The 27975-nt window shown below is 36.8% G+C and overlaps 1 protein-coding gene across 1 annotated transcript; it reads right to left on the bottom strand.

Annotated features, from left to right (window-relative positions):
- Nucleotides 1–332: 332 nt before the first annotated feature.
- LOC126972331 (DDB1- and CUL4-associated factor 5) lies at nucleotides 333–27258 on the bottom strand. The gene is made up of 13 exons (XM_050819007.1): nucleotides 27001–27258; nucleotides 22204–22361; nucleotides 21974–22133; nucleotides 21241–21370; nucleotides 19471–19763; nucleotides 17191–17309; nucleotides 15473–15598; nucleotides 13444–13657; nucleotides 12049–12154; nucleotides 9801–10020; nucleotides 8864–8960; nucleotides 8713–8793; nucleotides 333–6921 (listed from the first exon to the last, which is right to left on the bottom strand). Exons 1-13 carry the CDS (start codon nucleotides 27188–27190, stop codon nucleotides 6308–6310), a joined length of 2508 nt encoding a protein of 835 aa, XP_050674964.1. The 5' UTR covers nucleotides 27191–27258; the 3' UTR covers nucleotides 333–6307.
- Between the last annotated feature and the right edge of the window lie 717 nt (nucleotides 27259–27975).

The raw sequence follows: 27975 nt of genomic DNA, 5'->3' as shown, positions 1-27975 counted from the left end.
ATACACCCTCTCTCTCTCTCTCACATACACACACACATTTACCTCTATCCTTTGGAATTTCAAGCTTTTTATTCACTGTGTAAGTGGAATCCTGGTGACCAGTAATACAGATATTTTATTACCTACCACAGGCACCAGCGATCCACGACCAAAACTTATGTATCCCCTGTATTTTTAAGTTTTCGCTATATTGTAATTTTGGTTGTTGGTGAGAAATAACAGTTATTATTATTATTATTATTTACCTTCCTGACTGAAATTCCTGTTTACATATAAGTTTATTATAGGGTAAAACATAAAACTTATTAAAGTAAAAGAAACTACAGGACAAGTATATTTGTTTTAAGTCTTTATTTACAGTGTTATACATAAGTGTACCTAATATTACAAGTATTCTATATAATATCATGTTTCAGTTTAAGTGATTATAAACATTTTAATATCTTAATGAATAAAATTACGAATGTTATCATATCTAATTACTACTAAAAATACAACCTTAAGTTTACCTATATTCAGTTATAAATAGATACAAACTTACATAGCTTAATTAAAATAACTATGGTTTATTGAATTTTGAGACCATCTTCTTAGTTTTTTAAATTTTTAGGTACGTCTTTACGAAGGACGCGTTTACGAAGTGATGAGAGTGTACCCATCTATATATGAGAAGTATTTGTAGTACGCCCGCGCAGCGACACTACTTTCCGACACGATGTTGTTTTGATCTGATTATTGGGTGGAAAATGCTGCTTCCCGCCATAGAGAGGGAAAAACTTATACAAATTACTTCCCACCTAAGGGCCGGAATGAACTTTGAAAATAGAACTGCTGTCAGCTGTGAAGAGTTTTATGTAAAAAAAACTAATTTAAAAAAAATTGCGGCCATGTGACTTTCTAAACAGCCAGTGTGAACTTAGCGCAAACTTCTTTGAGCGTTATCGCTTTTGCGAGCGTTGCGGCTTATGCCGCAACAATTACGCGGTGAGTTCCAATTTAAAATTTAAAAAGTCGACGTAAATTGTCCTAATTTGACATTTCATTTTAAATAGGTACTACTAATATTATATATATTATCATATAATATTATGAATAAATAGTTAACATAAACAACAAGTTTTATTTTACTCATATTCGAAATGAAAAGTAGTGTTTAACACGCGTAAAAGAATCAATTCCTACTCGGACTATAGCCTCGGGAATTGATTCTTTCGACCCTCGGTTAACAATCTACTATTCTTCACGTGTGAAGCGATTGTCTTTGTTTCAGATATTTATTGTCACACTGTCAAATCACAGAATGGAAATTCTACGATTGTCGCCCTGAGAATTGATGGTATATGGTAGGTACTAATTAGGGGCGATCTTTGCGAATCGACGCTGAATTTTAATGTCGAATATATTGTACTGTCATTTATATTGTTTGCTTCTTATCACATGTCCTGTCCTATCGCCATTTTAGCTGCTTAATTGTTTTACCCACACTTTCCTTTTTTGTTTTCTTTCTTATGTTTGTTATTCTTATATTCAACATGCTGCGCTCGTTCCCATGTTGGCACACTTTAAATTTGTTTAAATTTTTATTTGTGAGAGACAAAATTTAGAACCCATAAGTAAACAAGATAAATGGACAAAATACATTATAGAGTGGTATCCAAGATATAACCTGCTTTGCTGATAACTTATCAACATCCCTCAATTCTCCAGAGGTTGTTCCTGACGGAAGAAATATAGACGAAGCTTCTATAATGGGCGTGTCATTAGTGACTTGCATCCAAATGCTTCAGATTCAGTTTTAGTTTATTCTACTAGGCACCAAGATCTGTCCCAAGTAATAGAGGCATCTACCAGTCTAAATAAAGAAAACGTTGCAGGACCTTCACAAGAAGAAATACCAAGTCCATTTAAGAGGCACTTCTTTTATCCAGCAATGCAAAGAAATCAAGAAAAAAAAGGATAGTGAGGGAAAGAATGCCAACGATTGTCTCCAGAGAATTGTGCTAAAAATATTTTGAAAACAAAAAAAAGAAGAGAGGATCTTGAGCAATTGAAGATAGAAAGAGCCGCTGAAAGACAGCGAAAGAAGGAAGAGAATGAAGGACTAAAGAAAAATAAAGTTAGAGTGGTGAAAAATAAACACAATAAAAGTGTATCAAAGATTCTTTCAGATAGCTCTGACTCGAGTGTGGATGTTTCTTCTGAAGATAGTGTGGTTTCAGAATCCTCGGAAGATGAAAACTTAAGCAACTTTAAACCTTCTAGGAAGCCGTTATTAAAACAAATTAATGAATTTGTTATTTTCACTTACGGTAATAAGTATTATCCTGGCAAAATAATTAATGTTACTGAACATATTGCAACAATTTCATCAATGATACAGTGTGGTCGCTTATGGAAATGGCCCGAGAGACCTGATGTCCATACCAGTGGAAAAATGTGACATCCCACATAAATGAACCTAAAAAGACCAGTAAAACGCGTAATGTTTACTCTGTTCCCGAGTTAGATTTCATGTGGAATTAAGTTTCCAAAAGACATATCTGTGGTCTTATTTACCATAACAGTAGCTTTTATTCATATGGTCAACTACTGATGGTAAATACGGTCAACTACAAATTTTTTCAGATTTTGATTGGTCAACTACTGAAGCAAAAACTTAATATGGTTCAACATTTTTTTAAGTGTTTTTGATTTGTTAAATTGAAAGACTTATTAGCAAAACTTAATCTGAAGGGTATAATTATTTTCTTTAAGTATCCACTGATATTCTAAAATTTAAATGTATATGCTCAATAAAAAAACATTTTAGCAGGGCTCTTAAGTGGTCAATTACTGGTGCCTCTAGATAAACTGTCGTTTGTACTTACTTACTCGTAGTTATAATTTTTATTATGTAGGTATACTAAAAGTGTTTATTATAACATAGTAGGTAAAGGACATGGCCAATTTATATAAACAAGTCGGCATAGTTATTGAATTTATTGTACAGGAATGAATTTTGGTATTTTATATTCGTGAATATTAGCATATTAAATTGCTATAAATAAAAATCTCAAAGAAGTTCTCATTTCAACAGACTACATGCAAACTTTACTAAGTAATATTGAATTATGTATTCAACACATAAGTTAACAATTTGTAACATGCCAGTATGATTGCGCATAATAACCTACACTCTACACGCCCTTTAAAATAGCGCAATCGAACTCGTAAGATTGATAACTATTTGGAAAAATGTTAACCACGAAATGCGTTCGGTTTTTTTATTTTTTGAGTGAATTAAAAAACTTTTAAGCATAAATATTTGAAAAGATAATTAAAATGATTGCAATATTATAAATAAAGACGTAATAAGCATGTGTCATACCTTATATTTGCTGAAATGGCTCAGAGGAGCCGTTGTGGTACCCAGAGCGGCGGAAATGTGGTTCATTGTGGCGGAAGTTGACGAATATATTATTTAGGTTGCATTTATTATATTATGAAAGCCTTGATAATACAATTACACTAGCGATATTATAATTAAACGGTTTGTCAATCGACTCGACAATCTACCATCTACGATTTAACTGCTGGTTTTACTGACATTGTAATGTCACGGGTACACTATAGGTAGTGATTAATGTAAAGCAATTATATTTTGACAATTTTACTGGATTCTAGTTTATGAGGCCGTCTGATTGGTCTGTTTCTTGTATACCTAGTCATTATTTTTAACTTCTACATTAGTGTAATCAACTATTTGTTATCTAAGCGAATAAAATTGTAATATCACGGCTTTGACAATATACCTGCGACACATATATAAATTATTTTTGATACCTCGACTGATATATATAACAATGCAAAATTATTAATTAGTTACATTTTCTTGTAATTAGTATCCTATTTAGTCTTATTTATATGACGACCCATTTGAAAACCGGTAGATGCAAACATTTATATTTATGATGAATTTAAATGTTATTTCTATGTCTATATGTTTTAAGTTTGCCTTGTACACATAGTATGCTAGGCTAGATTATTCGTGTGAAAGTCGAATATTTTATTTATGATGTTTGAAACTTAAACCTACCTACTGTTTTGTTCGCGCCTGGTAGAAAATAATTGCTAAAATTACACCAAAATAGGTACAATGTTATTGAGCTGTGACAAACTATTGAAAAATTATCTACGAGCTAAAAAATTAAAGCACATATTATGTATTTAATAATTTAAAAGATTTCAATATATACTAAGAATTCAAAGTATTTTTATGTGGCAAACTTACATTCATTTTTGGCATATATACCTATATTTTAACGCATCTATATATTTTATTTTTTTATTATTTCGGCTAGTCTCTGAAACTAATGGTCCAATTCTGACTTACAGTGCCGGAAAGCATATGTTAATTGCAGGTAGTATAAACCTAGGGTGGGTTTTATTATATAAAATGAATTAGGGGTCCACGTAAAACATTAAAACATATGAAATAGTGATGGTCACTCGTACGTTACATAGTTAAATAAGCGTGTGTGTGTTATATAGTGTTTGTTGATCGCCTTTTCACATGTCATACATCCATTTATTATACAGGTGGACCAAAAGTCCGTTAACATTTGAATCGGTTGCCGCGTCTAGCAGCGGCGCGGAGGGGTGTGGAGGGGTTACGCATTGCATGAGCGGCCAATGGGAATTAAGTACCATGGCGCGGTCAGCGGTAGTCAACGTGCGTTTTGTGTACGCGAGTACTATCGAAACAACGATTCTGCGACCTTAGCTCAACGAAAGTTTTGCAATCATTACAAGATACGACACAAAAATCAAGCTCCATCAGGTGTGTTAATTAAAAAATGGGTGCTCAGGTTTGAGAAGACGGGTCCAACAATGGATTTACCTCGATCTGGCCGGCCTAGAACGTCGAGGGACCCCGAAAACGTGGAGCGAGTAACATCGTCTGTTCGTGACCAACGTGGACTTTCAACTCGAAAGCGGTCTGCTGTCCTTAACGTGCCAAGAACATCATTAAACCGCATTCTCAAGAAAGATTTAAGTCTGCATCCCTATAAAATCCAAATGGTGCAGGAATTAAGGCCTCAGGACCATGCCACTAGGTTGCAATTTGCGAACGAATTGGTAGAGCAATTCACCAGTTTGACAAACATTTTTTTCTCAGACGAGGCACACTTCCACCTAAATGTGCATGTTAATAGACAAAATTGTCGTTATTGGAGTGACACTAATCCGAAATTAAAGCATCCAAACCCCTGCATTCACCCAAAGTGACAGTATGGGCTGCTTTATCAGCAAGAGGCATTATTGGTCCATACTTTTTTGAAGACTCAAGAGGACGTGCGGTTACAGTGAATTCCAAGCGGTATATCACCATGTTACAAAACTTTTTCGCTCACGCGCTGCAGGATTTTGTTGGTTTTAATCAACGCTCATGGTTTCAGCAAGATGGAGCCACTTGTCATACATGTAATGACTCGTTAAGGGCAGCTCGAGACATTTTTGGCTCAAAAGGTGATATCGAAAAGAGGGGACCTTAACTGTCCGCCTCGTAGCCCGGATCTATCACCAATGGATTTTTTTCTTTGGGGATATCTTAAGGCTAAAGTTTACAACACCAACCCAGTAACTCTTGACGAATTAAAGGATCGTATTCGCACAGAAATCCAAAACATCTCAACAGAAACATGTAAAGCTGTTATCGAAAATTTCCGCTTTAGATTGCAGCAATGCCAGAATAATGAAGAATTGCATATGGATAAAGTGATTTTTAAGATATAAATTCCCCTTTTGTTTACTATCGAAACCAATAAACAATTTTGATCTACTGTAATTAGTTTTTTTTTAATCATCATTAAAATTACAAACGGACTTTTGGTCCACCCTGTATTAGTGATTCTTTAGAACCGCGCGAATAACCCTCTTCTGCAGCACAAAGGTTGTATAAATATCGGCTGCACTGCCTCATAAAAATATACCCATACATAAAGATACATTGAAATAATAAGAAACAACCTCAAATTCATTGACATTCAAGGGACTAATTAAGCCGTTTAAAACCTATCTTTGAATTAAGAAAGTAAATCTATTTAGTCTGACATCTCTGCGTATTACCAGTATGTAGGTAATACCACGTCTAAATGCTATAATCAAAATGTAAAACTCGCAAAAAAAAACGATTTTATGGCCTGTTATAAAAATTACATTGAAGTTACAATATTGCGGGTAGTTTAAAAACTTTGGCGTTTTAAAATATTAAATATCTTCGATGTAATTAATACACATTAATCTTAATCTAATATACACAATCAGTTCAGTTAGAATCGGAGTCCAGGTGACTTCTGTAATTTCTTCGCGCCTTTTTCACGCGCTGTCTAAATTTGATGATTTGGAACTCTGGATCGTCGGAGGCGTCGTCTTCAGGGAGAGTATTGTGCGTGCTGCCTCCGGCTACGGCGCCACCTCCGCTGTCCACTGTTTCTGATACAGTGGTAGGCCACAGACTACCTTCAGTGCTGCAGCTGCTCTCAATCTCACTCTCATTCGTTTCATTCATGAGCCGCGCGACGGTTCTGTTGAAGCCTTTTGGTGAGAGCCGCTCGGCGAGCGAAGTGGATGCGCGTTCGCACGCGTCTTTCGGCGGGGGTGACTCGCTTGAGTCAGATCGGCGAGTATGTCTGCCGTTTCGGCGCGACCGTCGCAGGCTCGTACGTTGGCGAGCCTCGTGAGGAGAAGCCGGTGTATCCATTCGCAACGAATCGCCTAAGCTGTCTCGTGAACCATTTACAGGTGTGGGCACAATGCTAATTAAATTGGCCGGAATATTTTGGTTTTGACTTCGCGGCGACTGCCGACCACCGACTGACTGGTCGTCATCAGAATCCACCTCCGCTATCCGGAACAAACCTGGCGTTTGCCCTCTGTACCCTGCAATATTGTATGTAAAACCAACTTAATTTTCCAAAATCTGGAATTAATAAATAATATTTTACCGTTCCCCATCTGATAAGACGTTCTCGCCGTTTCGAAAAAGAATAGATGGCCATATTGAAAGTGGACTGGCCATTTGTAATACAATTATTTAAAAAAAATACGATATTTGAAAATCGAACACTCCAAGAGTAACATTTTAGTTTGTGTGTTTTTTATATCATTTAAAAGACTGTGTGCGATTCAGACAGTTCAATAAATTTATCTCGAGAAAATATTAGCGCCATGATTTTTTATGGTTTTGGCTGTGGCTTAAGTCAACAAGAAATTTACTAGTGACTTCGTTATGACATTCCGTCATGACGCGATTTTCGTCAACTGATTAAAACAACTAATTCGTACTGTCAAAGGTATCGTCATGTACACCACATGCAAATTTTTTTGCACTTTACGGTGAAGGTTCGAAAGCTTTGCACTCGAAGCATACCGCATCATTTAATGTATCTATATGAGTATATTTATCATGGTCGAGTCGATTCGGGCGAGTGATCATTCAGCTCACCCGTTACCCGTTCATCACATATGGTAAGTGATCACCACAGACCAGATAAATCGCAAGAGTGGTGGCAACCTTTTAAGTGGTTGTACGCAATTTGAGAGAGTACACATATTGTACGGTTTTGGGCACAGCGCACAAGAAATAACATTCAATAGTGTTCGAGTACCGAACAAATAATTCTTTTAATAATTTAATTTAGGTCGATTAACTATTAGCAATCAGCAATCTTAACCGCGTAGGCGAGCAGTTCACTCACAGCAGCGACCGAATGCTCTCATTCATTATATCAGCTAAAAGTTAAAATTAGCAGTTATTCTCTATCTAGTAGCGATCTAATACAGTCTTTCATTTTAATTTTATTTTCAGATTTAATGGCGAGTGTGGCTGACAGTTTACGACTTGTCAATTAAAATCGGTTACAGTAATCATAGATTATCGCTTATCCTGTCTATCCTGGTGTGTCTCCGTTAAAGATATTCTTCTCTCTCGCACAATTTGTGACGAGCTGGTATATGGTGTTTCCTAACTATTTAAAAACTAACGAAATAATTTCTCCCTGAGTTCATATAGGTAAATAAACGCGGTAGAAGACACGCATTCAACACAATTTCCAGTACTAGAAATTATTTAAATCAGCGGCGCACTAATATATTACATTAATTAATAATTATGTGCTTTATTAGTTAAGTGGAGACGGGTCTGCTCACTCATAAGTAAATAAGCGTCCTCGACTGTACGAAATAATATTTTCAAACTTCTCAATGTTATCATTCATAAAATTTTGTTTTCAAAATTTGTGTACTGTTATCATTGTTTATCTACACCCAATGCTTTAGATCCTCTATTAAAGATTCTAAAACAGTTAGCTAATTGCCAACATTAAAACACCCAATGTCCTAATAACCATTGCATCACCCAAACCAGTGTTGTAATGAAATTCAGTACAACATTATATCATCCGTTTTCATTACAACACTCGATTGGATGATGTAATGGTTACTAGGACTCGCTTTTTCAATGATAGCAGTAAGCTAACTGTTTAAGAATCTTTTATAGAGGATTCATATTATGAGTGTAGATAAAGTCTTGTATGCAACTGTTGATAATTAGGTATTAAAACACTCATGTGATACTATTATCACACACTTTCATGTTTCGATGCCCCTTATTACACAACAGTTGCATAAATAACTGTTATACTTAATAGTTATAATAAATAATATAATTACCTGAACTAGTACTGGGTAAAGCTAAATTATCATCAAAATTTGTGAAATTATTTTGAACACTTTCTCGTAGTATCGGGCTTCCTGCAAACAATTATTGTATTACTAAATAAGTTTTCGCAATATTTAATAATTTATATAAATCGTATCTTACCACTGTTTCTCAAATTCATGGTACGCATATACGAAAGTTTGGTTTTCCTTTTGGAAGACCGCGCTACACTCAAACGTCTACGAAGTGGCCCGATTTTCTGAAAAGAAGATTAAATTTTAAGAAAACTGACGTAAAATTGAAATAGAAAAAAAAAATAATGATTTAACGTAGTGTTGGTAGGCCCCCCACAAGATGGACCGACGATATGATCAAGATCACTGGAGTAGGTTGGATGAGGGCAGTGCACGACCGATGGTCATGGCGTTCTTTGGGGAAGACCTTTGGTGTGCAGTGGACGTCTTCCGGCTGATATGAAATGTATAATGATTTAAAAGAATAACAATCTAAATTAGAAAATAGGTTGATTTTCCACTTCCCCCTTATACTAGTTCAAGTACACGAAATTCGTCTCGAATGAAGCGCTCATATGGTTATATACTTACTTCACCAGTTGGAGGCTCATTTGCACAGGATTCCGGCTAGATTATTGGTAGCATAACGGGGCATTTTTTCTGCCGTGAAGCAGTAATATGTAAGTATTATTGTATTTCGGTCTGAAGGGCGCCATAGCTAGTGAAATTACTGGACAAATGAGACTTAACTTCTTATGTCTCAAGATGACGAGCGCAATTTTAGTAGTAGTGCCGCTCTGAATTTGTAGGTTTTTTCAAGAATCCTGAGCGGTATTGTATCAATTATAACATATAGAACATTATCAAGAATATATTAAGATGCAACAGTCAAACAATTTTTTTTTCCTTAATGATTCTATAGGACCTAGGTTATAAATAGCGAATAGTCCTCTTCTACAGCACAAAGATGGTATTAATATCGATTGCACTGCCCTTTACCAATATACCATAGGACATAATACTGTGAAAATAACTAAAGTAAATTAGTCGCGCCGTATGCATGTCAGTTAACAAACGAAACTTACTCTTCCAGAGTTCATATAGATAGCGTGCGTCGGCTCGTCGGAATCGGTTCTCTCGCTAGAGGGCGCTGAACGTCGCGACACAGAACCCGCCGGCAAAACGCGAGCGCTCACCCGCCGCACGCCTCGCGGCCGTCGCACAACCGCCCGTTTACCCTTACAGCTGGCGCCCGACACGTTCTTGCCAAACTTACTTACGCATGAACGTGAATCCTTGCTACGCCTAAAAGAGAAAACTTGAATTCAACTGGTAGTTACACCACACTAATCAAAAAGTTCGGCAGCGATCCAATTTGGTTTTATTTATGTATTTGGTTTTAGTATGGTTGCGAACCCCTGGGAACGCATAGATAAAAATTTTAAAAAATTTTTTTGTTTCTATAACCATGTTTATTTATACAAATAGGTACGTATTTTAAATCTGTTTATTATTTTGCTCGCCCATGTGTTATTAAATTAAGCAGTATTGATTATATTATTATTTTTAAGTAATAAACTCAAAAGTATAAAATTTTTTACTTTTAAGTTTAAGTTTCATTTATAAACATTTATTTTCTTTCAGTCAAGAGATAATTAATACTCGCAACACCTTATTAATCTAGGTCAAGGAAATGTCACTTTTGTATGATTTGAATGACCACAAGTTGTCTAGGTTCACAAAGACATGGGCCAGACGTCGTCTTCCACGACCATATGTTAGGGAAGGAAACAACCCGCCCCACGACACCGCCACAAGCAGAAGAACCACAAAAAAAAATTGTCAAACATAACGAGACGTATACGTTTGACTTCGCGGGACCACAATAGAGATACTGTTGGGTAATTTTTAACCAACTCTAAGGGCTTGGCCGCAGTTTGTTGCGGTGCGGCGTGAGGCGGTTAAATTGTTCCTTAACCATTATTTATAAAGCTCAACGCGCTATAGAAATAAAATTACTCGTTTCGGTCGTTCGAAGCACATAAGGCCTATCACAGACGACCAGACTATCCGAGACGCACTTTTTCGTCTGTAATAATAAAACCGATCAAATTCGCGTCAACACGCGCTAATGCAGACAACGCTCACTTTAGTCTGTACTCTGCACTTGCTAGTGATTGACCTTTATCGACATGGCGCTAGAGATCGATGTATCGATGTTGGTGCAAGAAATAGAAAACAGACCAGCACTTTATGATACATCTTTGGCAGAGTATCATGATAGAAATTTAAAAATTGTGGGATGGAGTGTGCATATTTATTTGGAACTAATACATAGCAATCTCTGTACTTTCAATGCGTCTAAGTCCCTAAAGTGTACATCGTGTGCGATGAGTCTGTGTAATATCTGCCAAGGACATTTTGCGCGCAATACAGGCTTTTTGTGTGCCGCAGATTCAGTAGCACAAAAAGTGTGTCATCTCCGATAGGCCTAATGCTCCTAGCTGTGACCGCCTCGATACTCACATCGATAGTACATTTGTTTTACTCATACACCGTGCGCTGCCGCGTGCGTCTCCCCACGCCGCAGGTCCATGCATGGCCACCATTTATTTTCGCCACTCACCGTGCCGTTCTTGGCTGTGGCCAAGGGGTAGTGACGTATGTATCCCTAACTTAAACGTGTGCGACCTGACTTAAGGACTCTACCCACTACAACGTATCATACCATGACCGTGCTATGAACGTATCGGACACGACAAGCAACACGACACGCTCTACTATGCCCACTAGAGCGTATCAATTACGTATCAAAGTCGTATGTATCGGCTTTAATGACCGGAGCGTCAGCATATCATCTCGTTATCATCCGCGTGACATGCCCGTGCGTAACGATGTTTTAAATTATACATAAATTCGTAATTGCGAACAATTTCGATTAATTTTTCGTCGTCCATATTACAGCGAACGCGTACGTGTGTCTACTTGAACCGATGGTAACAAAATGGCTACTAGAAAGAGAAGAGTGGCAATGCGTTTATAACGGCCATCTTACGCGGTTATAACGCGGGTGCTCACCGTTTCGCCGCCTGCCCGCACCGGTGTGGCAACGTCGCGTGTCATGCACAGAGCGTATAGCCACCGGCAAAATATTCTCGCCGACAATACTTGCCGCTCCGTGCATGGCACGCTACGGTGCTGGTCGGTAACGGAACGGGCTAGTGGGCATGGTCTCATCCTTGTTAATACAGAGAATATTTTTTTACCTGACACGTTCATAGCACGGTCATGGTATGATACGTTGTAGTGGGTAGAGTCCTTTATGTCCCATACCTTAAGGAGCCTCTGTTGTTCGGTCTGGTGTTCTTCGGGTACCGGGCAGCAATGGGCCGGGCCAGTCTGTTCGGGCACCTTTGACTACGGTTGCCGTTCGGCAATGCTGTTGGATATCAAATCGTTCATAGCATTACTTTCGTGAAATAGTACTAATATAATATTATAACTATATTAGCCTACAGAGAATCAGAACTATTGAACAAAACGAGTTATAAAATCACTTATAAATTACCAAATGAGAAATAAATATCTTAAGTCTATTTACTGATATGAACTAATTTGGGTTTAAGCAGGTTACGTTTAACCTAAATTTAAGGATATTGCATAATTTGGACTTTTGGCCAAGCGCTGACGGCCAATTCCGAGACGCGCGGGTTCGAATCCCGCTATCACGATGTATTCCTATGAAATTTTGTACAATACTAAATCACTACTTGATCGAACGACTTCAAAGAGGTTTAGAATGACCTACTTCTGAGTACTTAGAATAAGAAAGTTTATTTCAAGCAAGTCATTAAATTAGAATAAACAAATAAAATTTGAAAACAAAATTTGATGAACGATGCGGGACTCGAACCCACGACCTCCGGCGTTCCGTGACGGTGCTCTAACCAACTGAGCTAACCGGCACGGAACGCCGGAGGTTGTGGGTTCGAGTCCCGCATCGTTCATAAAATTTTGTTTTCAAATTTTATTTGTGTATTAATAATCCTAGAAGTGAGGGTTATCACTTTAAAAACATAACATATTGTCTACAATTAGAATAAGTCAGGGTAGTCAGGACAGTCGCATATTGAGTACTGTAATATCTTAATGGACTTTTGAGAGACCTCGCTTGATAAAACATTAAAAATGCTTTTTCCCGCTCGGGAGCTATTTTCCCCATCGCCATTATGACAGCGCGTGTGAAAGCTTCATCATAATGTTTTGAGTAGTTAAACCGTAACAACCAAACAAGCTCACATTCGCTTGTAACTTTAGTACATAAAAGGTGCTCAAAACAGCGTAAAAGAAGAAGCTCCACGCGAAAAAGAGAGAAAGATACAAGAAGACAAGCATCACTAGTATATTATTAGTATTAATAAATAAGCAATGATTTATTTTGTCAGTATTACATATTAGATATAGTCTTTGGTGCAACAATAAAAACTTTAAAAACAAAGCAGTGATAGCACGAAAATATTACGACATGTACCTAACGGAAATTAAACTGCAAACCGTACTGACACAACAGGACGAGCACGAGGGGGTGAAAGGGGAAAGGGAGGGGGCTTTACGTTCCAGCGAGGTCCAGAGATATTGTGGCCGTGTAGTACAATCCATGTCTTAAAAGGGACAAAACATACTTGATCACGGAGTACAAATTAAGACACCTTGTGGAATATAACGTACCTCTCTTGGGCGGTAAGGGCAGTAGGTCTGCGACGATGTGATCCGTGTCGCTGGTGTCGGAGTCCCGACCGCGTGGCGACACAGAACTACTGCCATCCAGCGAGTCGGTCTCCTCGCCGGGACAGTCCAACTCTCGCTGTACCACCGAGTCGAAGAACGCCATCATACGCGGGTCCTCACTCGTCGACTGTTCGGCGTAGTTGTGCGTTATATACTAGAAACACAATAACAGGAGAGTTATTATACGATGCGATAATAGCTCTCCTGTGACTCTTTAATAAGGGTTGCACGAGAACTTGAAGGTGATCATTTAGATTTCAGACTAGTGACGTAGTTGTACCCTAATGTTCAAGAAAAACACTGGTTTGGTGTGTCCATTATTCAGTTTTGTACATATATACCTAAAAGGCATAAAAGGCATTTATTTTATCAAAATTGATTCCATTAGAATTCTTTTTGATGTCTACTACTACCGCTTCGGAAACAAATGGCGCTCTGAGAAGCGGCGCAAGAAACTCTCCCAGCATTCTTTTTTTGCGCTCTTTTCAATAAAAATATACAATATTGAACAATCATTTCTATCGCTATAAAATAATCACAATCTAGTCCCAGGCTGTTATTACTTCGGCTGTTTATTACTTCCTTTGCATTGATTCCAAATTACAATGTGTGGGATATTGAAGGATTGGCTAGTACACTTAGTTCTGCAGCACACGCGGTTAAAAAGATTATATAATTAACTGACAGATACGACGCGACTGGTTAACTTCAGTTATTTTCATCGTATTATGTCCTATATGCACTTCATAGTATTGGTAAATTGTTATGGGTGCCGATATCAATACCATCTAATTTGTGCTGCAGAAGAGGGTTATCCGCCCTATTTATCTTAATATATATATATATATATATATATTTCTTTTGTGCGTCTGTTGTAACTGAACTCTTCCTAAACGGCTGGACTGATTTTGATGATTCTTTTGTGTGTTCCAGTGAATTTGAGATTGGTTTAGATTCTCAATACAGTCGACATATAATTCTCCTACGTATGTTAGTGATCGAGGAGATCACTGGCGTCTAGACCGATTTTTCAAATTGAACACGTGTGTACAGGACAACGTCTGTCGGATCCGCTTGTAACCATATAAAGATAAATTGAAAGAAATAAACATTTTTATTGATGCATCTCAATATTACATTCTTGATAGTGTATGTATTATGTGCTTAAGTATTAGCTAATTTGCTAGAAACTGTGATAATCATAATGTTAACACCAGGAACAGCAACTTGTTAAAGATGATGTCCTAATATATATATATAATATGGCATTCGTGTGTGGCGTCATTTAGTGGTCCCACTGGAAGATCAGCGCTGGTTGCGACGGTAATCAGCATTATGCTGAAGTGTGACCATTTTGTGACAAACACTCAACATTGTAATTTGTTTTTTTTTTTTTAATGTTTTTTCTATTATAGTATTATGTACATATTGTTTTTGTTACAAATAAATATATTTCTTTCTTTCTAATAATTCCACAGGTCCGTTTAACAAACATTCAGCACCTAGATTTTTGACATTTGGTGCGGTAAATTTTATATGTTTCGTTTTCGTCAATGACCTTAAACTAGTACACAATGTCAGATAGAACATTGTTTATTTCATCATATCAAAGTTGGCTTATTTCACTTTGAATATGAGTGAAGTGTCTTCCGCAAACAATGATTCCCTCTGTTTTTTTTTTTCTATAAGGTTAGGTAGATCATTAAAGAAAAACGGTCCAAGAACATACCCTTGTGGTACCCTCATACTGAGTGGTGTCCCAGGAGTTCTCTTAACACTATCCGACTGCATTTTTTTTTAAATTTATATATAACGTTCTAATATTGTTGCGATTTTCGCCCGTAATAAGTGTTAAATTAAAAAAAAATCAGACGAATTGAAAACCTCTTTTTTTGAAGTCGGTTAAAAAACGTTCCAAGGGTCGTCTAATTAAAAGTCTAATAAAAGAATACAAGATGTATACACAAACCTGTCCACTGTGGTGTACAAGCGAAATATAATCCGCCTGGCTGTAAATTTCTCTTGGATTGTCTGAGCCCTGTGCCTCGTCCAGGAGACTTCCGGTCATCTTCGGATATTCAACGGCAGACCATACCTGTTTACAAATACTTTAGTTATTTCCAAATTATAATGTGAAAACCATAGATCATTTATACTTATATATTTATACACTGTGGCAGCTGCTGTGAAAACGTTAAAAAAATTAGGTTGACAGTTAACCCTCTAATTTGACACTAACGCACATAAAGTGACACACAAATCGCGAGTGTAAGACGTAACTTGTCACGCACCCTAAAGTAATAAACTTGGTTTGTTTTCATCGGTTGTCTAGAAGCAAGAGACTGTATCTATTCGTATAAATTTACTACGGTGAAAACAATTTTGGCGTAGTTATATTATGTGCCCGGAGGCCTTGTTAAATATTTAAAATTTCATATTTAAATATGGAACACTTAGAACACAGAAACAAACTAGAGTCGGCCCCAACTATAATATCGTTCGATATCTTATTTGTCAAATTTGTTTACAAATTGACATATGATTTCGAACGAAGCGTCATATCGACTGTTATTAGAATAGAAGTCAAATCAAATTTCTTTGCTTTTCAGAGATGTTCGAAATTTGAGTGAAATAATATTTTCGAAATCGATGTTTTTATTTAGCTAACATTTTAACGAATAAAAAAATTTGTTCTCAAAGAGGATGTAAATATTAAGTAATAAGAGGGACCGCCTAAGTATTAATTGAAATTTTTATGAAACGTGCAGTCAAATGACATAAGTTTGAAATAGTTTTAATTACAGTGTGGCGATTGGCCACGAAGTATAATCCGGCTAAGTTTGAAAGCGAACAGTTTCTTAAAACGTAGTGAATTTCGGCTATCTCCCTTTTTTACAAGATTATAGCCGTCATCAGTCAATCTGTCAATGACTGCACGTTTCATACAATTGAGTGAATCTCTTACTTCTTAGAGAGTTTCGCTAGGCTGTTTATTTTAACAAAACAGTTTATTTTGTGGTGGTCATGATGTGCGGTTCTTGAACGCATCATTGAGGGTTTATGCTATTTGTGTAAGTATATAAATTTTAGTTTTCTAATTTAGTTTTTTTTTTAAACAAGTCGGTCGCGGGTTATCTCGTAGAACATTCGTCGACCAAATTGGAGACGTCTTGAGAAAAGGAAAGGTCCGAAGCACCCGCAACCAGTGAGCAAAGAGAATGAAATGAATAAAAGAGTCATGAATGTACCAATGGGAGGCTCCTTTGCGCCGGATGCCGTCTAGATTATGGGTACCACAACGGCGCCTACTTCTGCTGTGAAGCAGTACTGTGTAAACATTACTGTGTTTCGGTCTGAAGGCCGCCGAAGCTAGTGAAATTACTAGGCAAATGACACTTAACATATTATATCTCAAGGTGACGAGCGCAATTGTAGTGCCGCTCAGAATTTTTGGGTTTTTCAATAATCCTGAGCGGCACTGCGTTGTGATAGGCAGGGCGTATCACTTACCGTCAGCTGAACGTCCTGCTCGTCTCGTCGCTTACTTTCATAAAAAAAAGGAAGCGCGCGAGGTTTGTAAGGATAGAAGCAATTGGCATTCTATTATCTCTGCCTACCCCGACGGGAACAAGGCGTGAGTGTATGTATGTATATAAATTTTATAACAGAACCACAATTGCGGCTTACCTTAATTATTTTTTCGACGCCCGAAGAGGCTATCAGGCAATATTGACTGTTATATCGAACCTGATTGACTATAGACCTATGTCCGTACAGCACAATATGAGGTGGCGCCACCGTTGATCCTGAAAGTTTCCATAAATAAATAAAATAAGACTTTATTGCTTTTGACTAAATATAATAAATGATACTTTAATAAATATAAACTTAAATCTAAATTATGCGTTACGTCAAACAGCTTGTCTTTCGACAAAGTCCTCCTCTAAAGATTTCCGCGCCTCTCTGTCTTTCGCTATTTGGACCCATTTAGGCCCAGCGACTCTTTTTACTTCGTTTTCCCAACTTTTAGTTTGACTACCATCTCTAGTTTTCATATACCTATATATTAATAACAGATGGATGACAAATGTGTATACATTACTGGGCAAATCAGACTTAACATCTTATGTCTCAATCCTGAGCAGCACTACATTGTAATGGACAGGGCGTATCAATTACCAACAACTGAACGTCCGGCTCGTCTCGTACCTTATTTTCATTAAAAAAAAATCATTTTTGACAGTCAGTTTTTGTATAATTTTATCATAAACAAGTGCATGACAAAAAGATGGAATAAATATTATTTGGCGGTCAGTCTTCACCGGAAAATTCTATTACACTTGGATTGCAAGTGGATGACATAAATGTGGAATCACTCAACTCAAAATGGAGATAATATTTGTTTAGGCGACTTTACTTATTTATTACCCGAAGAACATAAATATTAAGATGACTTGGCAATAATTCGATTGAATATTGTTTGTTAGTCAATAAATAGCCTTAAAGTGACGAACGAAAGCAATGTGATAGGGTACGCCTTAGTTAGTATTGCTATGAGTTCCGTCTCGACTATTTGTCACTGTTAATAGTCCAGGATCCAGGGTCTATTTTTTTAATTGATCAGTGTCAAGCTTTTCTTTCATAAGTAGCTTCATTTGGTGAGATGTCCAACTTTTAATTTTATAACAATTTTTGAATGTGTACTGCAGGAAGTACAGTACTGTAAGATAAAAAGCTGGGCGTTTCATTTAATTAAATGAAGCCACTCACGGAAAATTAGCTTGACACTAATCAATTAAAAAAGTCAGCCCTGGATCCTGGGCTATATGATGGACTGGAAGAGCGCTTGAGCGGATCCTGAGAGGTCGCGGGTTCAAGTCCCGCATCGTTCATAAATATTGTTTACAATCCAAAACCCACGACCTCCGGCGTTCCGTGCCGGTGCTCTAACCAACTGAGCTAACCGTTCGAGTACCGCCTCGTTATAAAATTCTGTTTGCTTTGTTCAACTCAAGTTGTGGCTTCATCTACATACTACTAACTTTTGTTTGTGTATTAATCCTAGAAGTGAGGGTTTTTTTAGGGGGGAGGGGACTTTAAAAACATAAGATATTATTTAGATTTGTTTAGACAAGAGCGACATCTTTAGTCAATTTCCTGATATGCAAATATTGGGTTTGAGCAGGTTATCAACTGTAAAGTAGATCCTGAGGATGAAACCACAACTTGAGAGTTGAACAAGAAATACCGAGATTTATGAACGATACGTCACCCGAACGGTTGGCTCAGCGGAACAGTGCTCAGACGGAACCCGAGAGGTCGCAGGTTCGAGTCCCACATCGTTCATAAACTTTGTTTACAAATTTAATTTGTAATTTATCCCAGAAGGAAGGGTTACCACTTTAAACAATAACAAATTGTTTAAAAATTAATTAAAAAAAAACAACCAACTTCAAAAAAAACTATTCCATATTATGGAATTAATATTCTAAATTATTAAATAATATAAAGACAAAAAGAAAAAAAACGCGTATTCTTCTACAACTTAATAATTACAAGTTGATTATTTTAGAGATCCCCTTACTAAAATGAAATGAATATATTTTACAACTTAAATCAAGTCAATCAAACTATTACGACAATATATAACGTAGTTACAATTGTTATGGTGCGTGCGACACAAGCACATCTAACCTATGTATGTAGTTACAAACCGACTCTAGCTGACACCAATGCCGATTTATATGGTTATAAACACCAGCTTTCCAATAAAAAAACTAATCATCAAAACCGGTTCACCCAGTGGAAAGTTCAGAGGTAACAAACATACATTCGAATTGAGAACTTTCTCTTTTTTTGAAGTCGGTTAAAAATAATAATAGCTTAACAAACAGCATGAAACTGTAAAATATAAAAACCTCGACGGTAGAAATGTCAATATTTTGGTATCAATCGTTTCTCACTTACCAGGCATGGCCGTACCGCCCATATCTGGTATCTTCCACATGTACAAATTGAAGTCATCCGACCCGGAGAGCACGAACTGGTCATCCTTGCCGGCGAACGAGCAGCTCTTCATCGTGCACGAGTTGTAATAGTCCTGGTGGTAGAACTCTGTGACGGGCTCTGGTGACTGCACGGAATACAGAACGGGCATGTTACGCGGCCGCAGGGCGAAGATATGCGTGCCCGCTTGGTTGAACCGCACACTCATACTATTCTGGTGCGTACCGTTATTACCCACGTATCGCAACACAGGGCTGGAAAAAAATCAGCTTCATTATTTTGAGGTTGAACTAGATTTTCACAGTATTAAAACCCTATATTTTTTATTTATAATCACTTATAATATGCTCACAGAATACCTTTATTTATTTACAGTGTGTCTGGATAATGCAGCTACTGTACTCAATAACTTTTGTATTAATCTACATTTACTTTTTTGACTTACTCGTGTAAGGCATCGGACTATTTGACGTTTGAGTATGTTTGTTGCATCATTTTACATATTATATTGTAATTGAAATGATTTGTAAATCGATGGAAACGTAAATCTTGACATAAAAGAGTGGCAATGAGTCTCTTGCTACTTCTTCTGATTAGCTCAACACTTTACAAAGTAGCGGTAGATTCAAAGAAAAAATATTTTTTTTTGACATTCATAAGTGTCATTTCCGTGATCTACGTGAATAAAGTGATTTTGATTTGATTTAAATCCCCACCATCTGGATGTGTGACGTTCCTCCAGAGTGCAGTTTTCAAGGAAATTTCTTCCACGTACGACCACGCTCTGCAATAAGCTTCCTTGTGCAGTGTTTCCAGGAAGGTACGACATGGGTACTTTAAAAAAAAAGCGCACTTATTAAAGACCGGAAACGCTCTTGTGATTTATCTGATGTTGCAAGAGAATGCCGGCGGTGATCACTTAAATACAGGTGTTCCGTACTCTTGATTGTCCTCTCTTCCAGAGGAATCAAAGGGTTCCCTGCCTTTTTCTGTTGGTGGTAGCGTTGCTTAAAGAACCCAAGCCTCGAATTTACTCCGAATAGAGAAAAAGTCTCGTCGTGGAGGTCTTTGGAGGCGGCCTTTTTCCAGCAGTGGACGATGTAGTAGCTGATATGATGATGAGAGAAAAGTCGCACCTTACCTACCATACTCAAAATTGAGCATTTAATGGTGATGTCACTACCAGATAACGTGTTCGTTGAAATATAACACATAGACGGAGAATTACCTAATCCATGTGATCAATTACGTGATCCATCATTGAAAATTCAGATACGAAATATATATCGGAATTTATTAACTTGTAAGTTGCGTTTCTTATGAACCAGGGTATATTTTTTTTTATGAAAATAAGGGACGAGACGAGCAGGACGCCATGCCCATTACAATGCAGTGCCCCTCAGGATTCTCAAAAAACCCAAAAATTGTGAGCGGCACTACAATTGCGCTCGTCACCTTGAGACATAAGATGTTAAGTCTCATTTGCCCAGTAATTTCACTTGCTACGGCGCCCTTCAGACCGAAACACAGTAATGCTTACACATTACTGCTTCACGGCAGAAATAGGCGCCGTTGTGATACCCATAATCAAGCCGGCATCCTGTGCAAGGAGCCTCCCACTGGTAATAGGGTATCCAGTGCCAATTTTCCGGCTAAACAAAGGCTTTCCCCACGACATATGAAAAGGTATCACAGTATTTCCAACCAGAATACGAATACATAAAGACTTACTGTTTAGGAGACCGCAAGTCCCATAATGCTACCCCGTCACGCTCATTAGCTGACGCCAGGATGCCCACTTGGTGCGGATGAAACATAACTCCATGGAAAGCTTTTCTGCTTCGGTAGATTACCAGCGACTCTGCAAAAAATCCTCAACATTAATAGAAAGATCGATTAGCAAGTTGGTCACCTGTTGGTTAGTAATAGAAGTATCACTAAAGCTGTTCACTGAGGCCACTGCAGCCCCAACCTGACAGTTGAACATTTTATGACGATACGTCACTCGAACGGTTGGCTCAGTTGGAAAGAGCGCTCGCACGGAACGGGAGAGGCCGCGGGTTCGAGTCCCGCATCGTTCAAAAAATTTGGTTTTCAGTTTTATTTGTGTAATGAATCCCAGAAATTAGGGTTATCGGTATCACTTTAAACAACATATCAAATTGTTTAGATTAGCAAGAGCGTCATCTGAAGACAATTACCTAATATGCAAATATTGGGGTTGAGTAGGTTATCAATTGTAAAGTAGATCCTGTAGATGAAGCAACAACCTGAGAGTTGAACAAAGCATACAAGATTTTATGACGATACGTCACTCAAACGCGAGAAGTCGCGGGTTCGAATCACGCATCGTTCATACAAATTTTTTTTAGTTTTATTTGTGTAACGTTGTCATACACAAAGTCATTTCATTCTATATTCATGTTCAAAACTTCTACGCAATCTTTAATTAGTATAATCTCACCATGAACAGATTGCCTCGTATCAAACAGCAGCAGTCGTCCATCATTGCCTGCTGTCGATATAACTCTCTCATTGAAAGGATCTATACTTAAACTGCAAACAGCCTTCTGATGCTGCAGTATTTCCATCGGACACTTGCATTCCACATCATGGACAATGACCTAAAATTTTATGAGACGTTTACTCAATCCGAAGAAAACATAGAAACACTTCAAATGTTAATCTACTTACAATATCATCGTTTCCACCAGAATATATTTTCTGATTATCTGATGTAATTCCCAAACAAAATATATTTGATTGGTGTAAAACTTTCATGGGCTCAGGTTTTCCATGGTTCATAACAGCTTGCCCAAATTGCCATAGCATGACCCTCCTGTCATCGCCACCTTAAATAAATAGCAGTATTAATGTTTTCGAAGTTACCGTAAACTTATGTTAAATATGCTTGTCATAACTTGTCAGGTTCTAGTATTATATTTTCATGGGCTCTTTTTTAAATCCCATGGACAGTGAATGCATATAAAACATGGAAACATTTCGGACGCTTTAAAATAGCGCAACTAAAACTATACCGCAGTGGGCAGGGTTTACATACTGTACCGGCACGCGGATCAGTTCAGAGGGCCTACCATCAACTTTACATAAGCGAAGCGATTCTGATGTTTAGGTACCTAAACTGAATCACTAGAATTCGTATCATGAAGTGCCTTTTACTGAATGGCGTTTGGATTGCTTAAGAAGAATGAACGAAATAAATTTGTCTGTGGTCCGCGGTGTGAGAAAGAGATGACGCTTTACAGTCGTTTCATAAGTTTGTCTGTGTTACTCGAACCCTATGCGTTGCGTTTCGAAACCTAAATTGATATGATTTTAGCGGTTTGCGTAGAAAATACTAAAAATACATTTTAAAATTGCGCTTTATAGCGTGAATTTTTTTTTATTTATTTATATAACCACACTACATCCATCATTACAGGTTTAACCTAATGCGACAAAGTAATGAACAAATAAAGTTATAAACCATTAAGCCCTTTTTGTACTTATTAAATAAAATATAGTTCTTTGAATTACAAATTAAATGTTTGCTTAGGTGTTTTCGTAAAAATAACGAGTTATGAACGCACCTCCATTGATGTTTGATTTGACAGGACCACAGAGTACATTTTTTTTAATTTGGTCTTGCGACCAGGCCGAGCCCTTACTGCCCGGTCTTTAGTATTTTCATTTTTAGTATTTATTTTCTGTATTTTGTTTTACAGAAAAGTCCAACAAAGTATTCTCATCTCATCTTTCATCAATAAAATTTTCCTATTCTGTATGTTTTTATTATTTTTTAAAAGTAATTAAAACACGATTCACTTTCCTCTATGGAAGTAGCAACCTTTTTCGAATCGCCCACTTTGACACATAAGCTATCCAGTTTAGGTTTTATTACCTCATGGTACGAATGAATGAACGAACTAAATCAGTTTGCGATACAATTGATATCATTTTGACATTCAATTGATATCTCCTTGTATTGTTGTCAATGAAACCATAAATAAACTAAATCATATTATGATCTGACATGATGCTGACTCCCACACTTAAACAAATCTGCAATATATTTCCTTCAGTGTTGACTCATAGAAGGTCATCTCACGCGCGTATGGGTATGATGACGATCGAGGTATTCCGTTGTTGGTTGTCGTTGGGTGGGTGGAATTCGGTCTGAAGGGCACTATAGCTGAAGGAGACGAGCGCAATTCTAGTACCACTCAGAAATTTTGGGTTTTTCAAGAATCCTGAATGGCGCTGCATTGTAATGGTCAGAGCATTTCAATTACCATCAGCTGAACGTCCTGCTCGTCTCGTCCCTTATTGTCACAAAAACTACCTACCTTGGCTAACACCGACTCCAAAAATAATTGAACATAATCAACAATAATTGTATCTACATTACATAATAATAATTTGATTAAATTTTAGATAGTCTAATATATTTCATTTAATTTTTAGGAGATCTCTAAAAGTAAGTTGATTAGTAAGTAGTAAAAGAATACGTATTTGTTTTTTTTTACTTTTGAGTGCATTTAATTTTGGAATAGCTTTTTTTTGAAGTCGGTTGTTTTTTATGTAAATTATTTTCTTTTTAGTGATTCTGAAGTAAACTAATTAATTTGTCTGAAAGATATGTGTAGACATACTAAACGTGCTGCTCATATGAGACAGCGCCGTTTTAATGAAACAAACGAAGTCAAGGAGAAATGCTTATCTCGATAGAGAAAATCTATTTCGAGGATAATTTCAAAAAGAGACTTGCAAAGAGAGCAAAAAATACATAGACTAGAAAGTTGGAAATTCTGCCACAGTTTGCACCCTTACTGTATGCCGTTACGGAAATCCATTGATCATCGTATTCGACTACGACAATTACTTGACTATGTTATGGTAGATGACTTAAATGGATATTTTTTATATTAGGATTAATAACATAAAAAAGATTCGGCAGAGTATCGTTAATTTGCTCCTAAGAATTGAAGAGTTCCGATACTCTGTCCTGGATCCCATCATCTGAGCCTTACCAGACTCACCAGACTACGACAATTACTTGACAATAAAGACTTTACGGTAGATGACTCAAATATCCAGGCGGCATATAAAAAAAATCGGCTGGGAATTTGTTTGAATTTAGGTGCGTTTTTAGTGCTACGTTAAGTCTTGATTTTATAATTTTACCAACCATTTAAATAAAGTTATCGACAAAATTGAATTGTTAGATATTATTTACCTCATGTAGCGACGTCTTTTGACGGCAAATGAAACGCAAAGAGTTACAGGGATGTTGCAAGCGGGAACGAATCAATCTCAGGTATCTCGGCATTTTGGCATTCATGGAAGTGTTATTTGTCGTCTTTGGCAGCGCTACTATAATACAAGGGAACCCGCTGAACAGCATTCAAGCCGTAAAAGGAGTACAACCACTCGGCAAGACCGGTACATACAACTGACTGCAAGACGCCAGCCGATGTTAACCGGTCGACAGATAAGTTTGAGGCTACAAAATTTAAGTGTTGTTGATGTAAGTCCCCAAACTGTGCTTAATCGGCTGCATGAGTGCGGCTTACGAGCTCGTCGCCCAATTAGGTGCCCACCGATACGTCACGGGAATCGCGCTCGTCGAAATGAATGGTGTAGAGAACGCAGAACATGGACCCAGGAACAATGGTATAAAATTATGTTTTCCGATCAGTCGCGATTCGACCCGGAAATACTGAAAAGCTCAGGTGCATTCAGGAAGTTCATCCATACAGCGGCTCAACAGTTATGGTATGGGCGGGTATTATGAGGAACAGGCGAACTGAGCTCGTTTTTGTAAATGGAAACTTGAACGCTGAAAATTACGTTGAGGATATTCTCAGCGGAGATTGTCCGGGTATTGCCCTGGCCTGCACAATCGCCAGAACCTCAACCCCATCGAGCCAGAGACGTGTTTTGAGGAGTTGGACGGAGTGACAACAACCCAATAGGTGAAAGATTTGCTACAATTCCACTGGGAGTGAATACCACAAGATGACATAAACAGTCTCATTAATTCAATGAATAATTGTTGCCGACAAGTTCTGAATAGGAGGGGAGGCCATACTTTGTATTAAATTATCCTATTCTTTCACAATAAATTCATTTTCTTTAGAAATTTCATTTTGTTAAAAATATGTTTAGTTACTTATGTACCTTAGTTTCTGCAGTAAATTCTAATATTGTTAATTTCTGTAATTAAAAGAACTTATAAAGACAACAGCTGTTATTTTTACATCATAAGACCCTAAAAATATTATTTTAAAAATAAAATACAATGTTATAATGTGAAAAACCATCCTACACTTAAATTAGTACATGTTGCTTAATCTTTTTGATGTGTGTATATCCTTTCCAATAAAAAAGTAATCATTGAAATCTGTTGGCACGATATTGAGTTATTTGTTAATTTATCATCCACTTTGCTATATGTATATATAGCAAAATTAAGAGTTTTATGGTTTTCTCATGGATGCCATTGTCAGATCTTGACCAAATTACAATGAGATCACACGGGAAGCACCAGCTTTCAAATAAAAAAAGTATTTTCAAAATTGGTTCACCCAGTCAAAAGTTTTGAGGTAACAAACAAAAAAGAAAATATACCGACGAATTGAGAACCTCCTCCTTTTATGAAGTTGGTTAAAAATAAATGTATACACAAGGGTTATTGAATACAGTAAATGCATCGATCCACACTAAATAAATAAATAGCTAGCATTTTGTTAGCAATTTTAAAAACATGTTAAAAACTAGAAAAATAATTACAGTGGGTTACATTGGACAATAACACATTAGTTGCAGTCATGATAGGTTACAATATAGTTTTACCAGATTGAAATACTCCAGCCAATATTCAAAATTTGTTCAACGATAACTTATGTAAAGTATAATCAGATATAACTTAAGTGACTCCAATGTGGATTATACTGCTTATAATAACTTGTAATACATACTTAACTACTTTCTATACATTTACATAAAATTATTATACAAACAGAAGTAAATAATTTCAACAATCTTTGTGTATTTCACTGTAATTCAAGTATTTTTAGTAAAAGTCAATAAGTAATTAACAGCGGATGTATTATTAGTTATTCATTTTGATTACTTTACTTAAACTAGTGTATTTACCAAGAGTTCTTATCAAAGAGGGGAAGCACTCATTCTCATAAGGAAAACATTCCAATGAAAATATAAACAATATATATATCATTTGTGTATATATATCTATTTGGAATAGTACTGTGAACTCGATAAAATATAGAAGCCAATAAAGGCAGTATGAGAGATGTATAGTATAATTTAAACAATAAAATATATCTACATACATAAATATTATAATTAAATATATATTTTAAATACATATCATATTATTTGTTTAATATTATCACTTTATGTAACAAACACCTAACAATTTTGTTCCATTTACGAATTTAAGAATATTTTTATGTTTGATGAAATTACCTGATACAAGCAATTCGCCATTTCTTGAAAACTCGATAGCATTTACACATCCAAAATGGCACACCAAATCACGACGAAATAAGTTTTTCGCTGCATTTAATCGATTTTTGAACAATTGTGACCTTATATCGTACACTAACCCATATTCTCGCTTTGCAATATATGGAACTGGACTCGTAATACTTTCCATTTTTAGAGAATTTACTTTAAAATCACCATTTCCTTGAAAACATCAACCGGACACAAGTTTCCAGTATTTTTCTTCCCATTTCACAACAAAAATCATGCACTTGACATTTGACAATCAGCTGTTTTATTTATTTTTTACTAAGATAAAGTATACTAATGCCACTACATCGTCAAAGAGACAATCGACGCTTGGTGGGATTTTATAATCATTTGGATTTGTTTATAATACGTTTTTGGATTATTTATTGTTTCATATTGCAGTTGACTGGATGTCATATTGTGTTATTGTTGGTACCTAGTTGGTAATATTGGAACAACGTGGACTAACTATAATGTCTTTGCTGTGATAAAGTTTTGAAAGCTTCCTCATTTTTGGAAGAGGAGGACAAACAAGCCTACGGATCACCTGATGTTATGTGCCACCACCCACATTCTTTTGCAACATAAGAGGAATTACAAAAGCGTTGCCGGCCATTTAAAGAGGTGTACGCACTTTTTTTTAAGGTATCTATGTTTTATTATCCTGGAAAAAGCATTCTACGGCTTCATTATATGGAGAAGAAATTTCCTTGAAAACGGCACTCTAGAGGACCGCGACAAATTCAGATGGTGATCAATGCTGATTTGTGGCGTGTCATGTGAAAGTGGAATTCAGCGGCAGGCAGGTCTAACAGCTCTTTAGAAGACGGAGCGTTCACGTGTTGCGGGTTACCCAAACAGGGAGCGTGTTCAAGTGAGCAAGTGTGAGAACCTAACAATATAATCATTTCAATCATCATCGCCAAG

Source organism: Leptidea sinapis, chromosome 26 (assembly GCF_905404315.1).
Source record: "Leptidea sinapis chromosome 26, ilLepSina1.1, whole genome shotgun sequence".
Lineage (NCBI taxonomy): Eukaryota > Metazoa > Arthropoda > Insecta > Lepidoptera > Pieridae > Leptidea > Leptidea sinapis.
The sequence above is the reverse complement of the archived record's forward strand: the minus strand, read 5'-3'. Positions and strand labels throughout refer to the sequence as shown.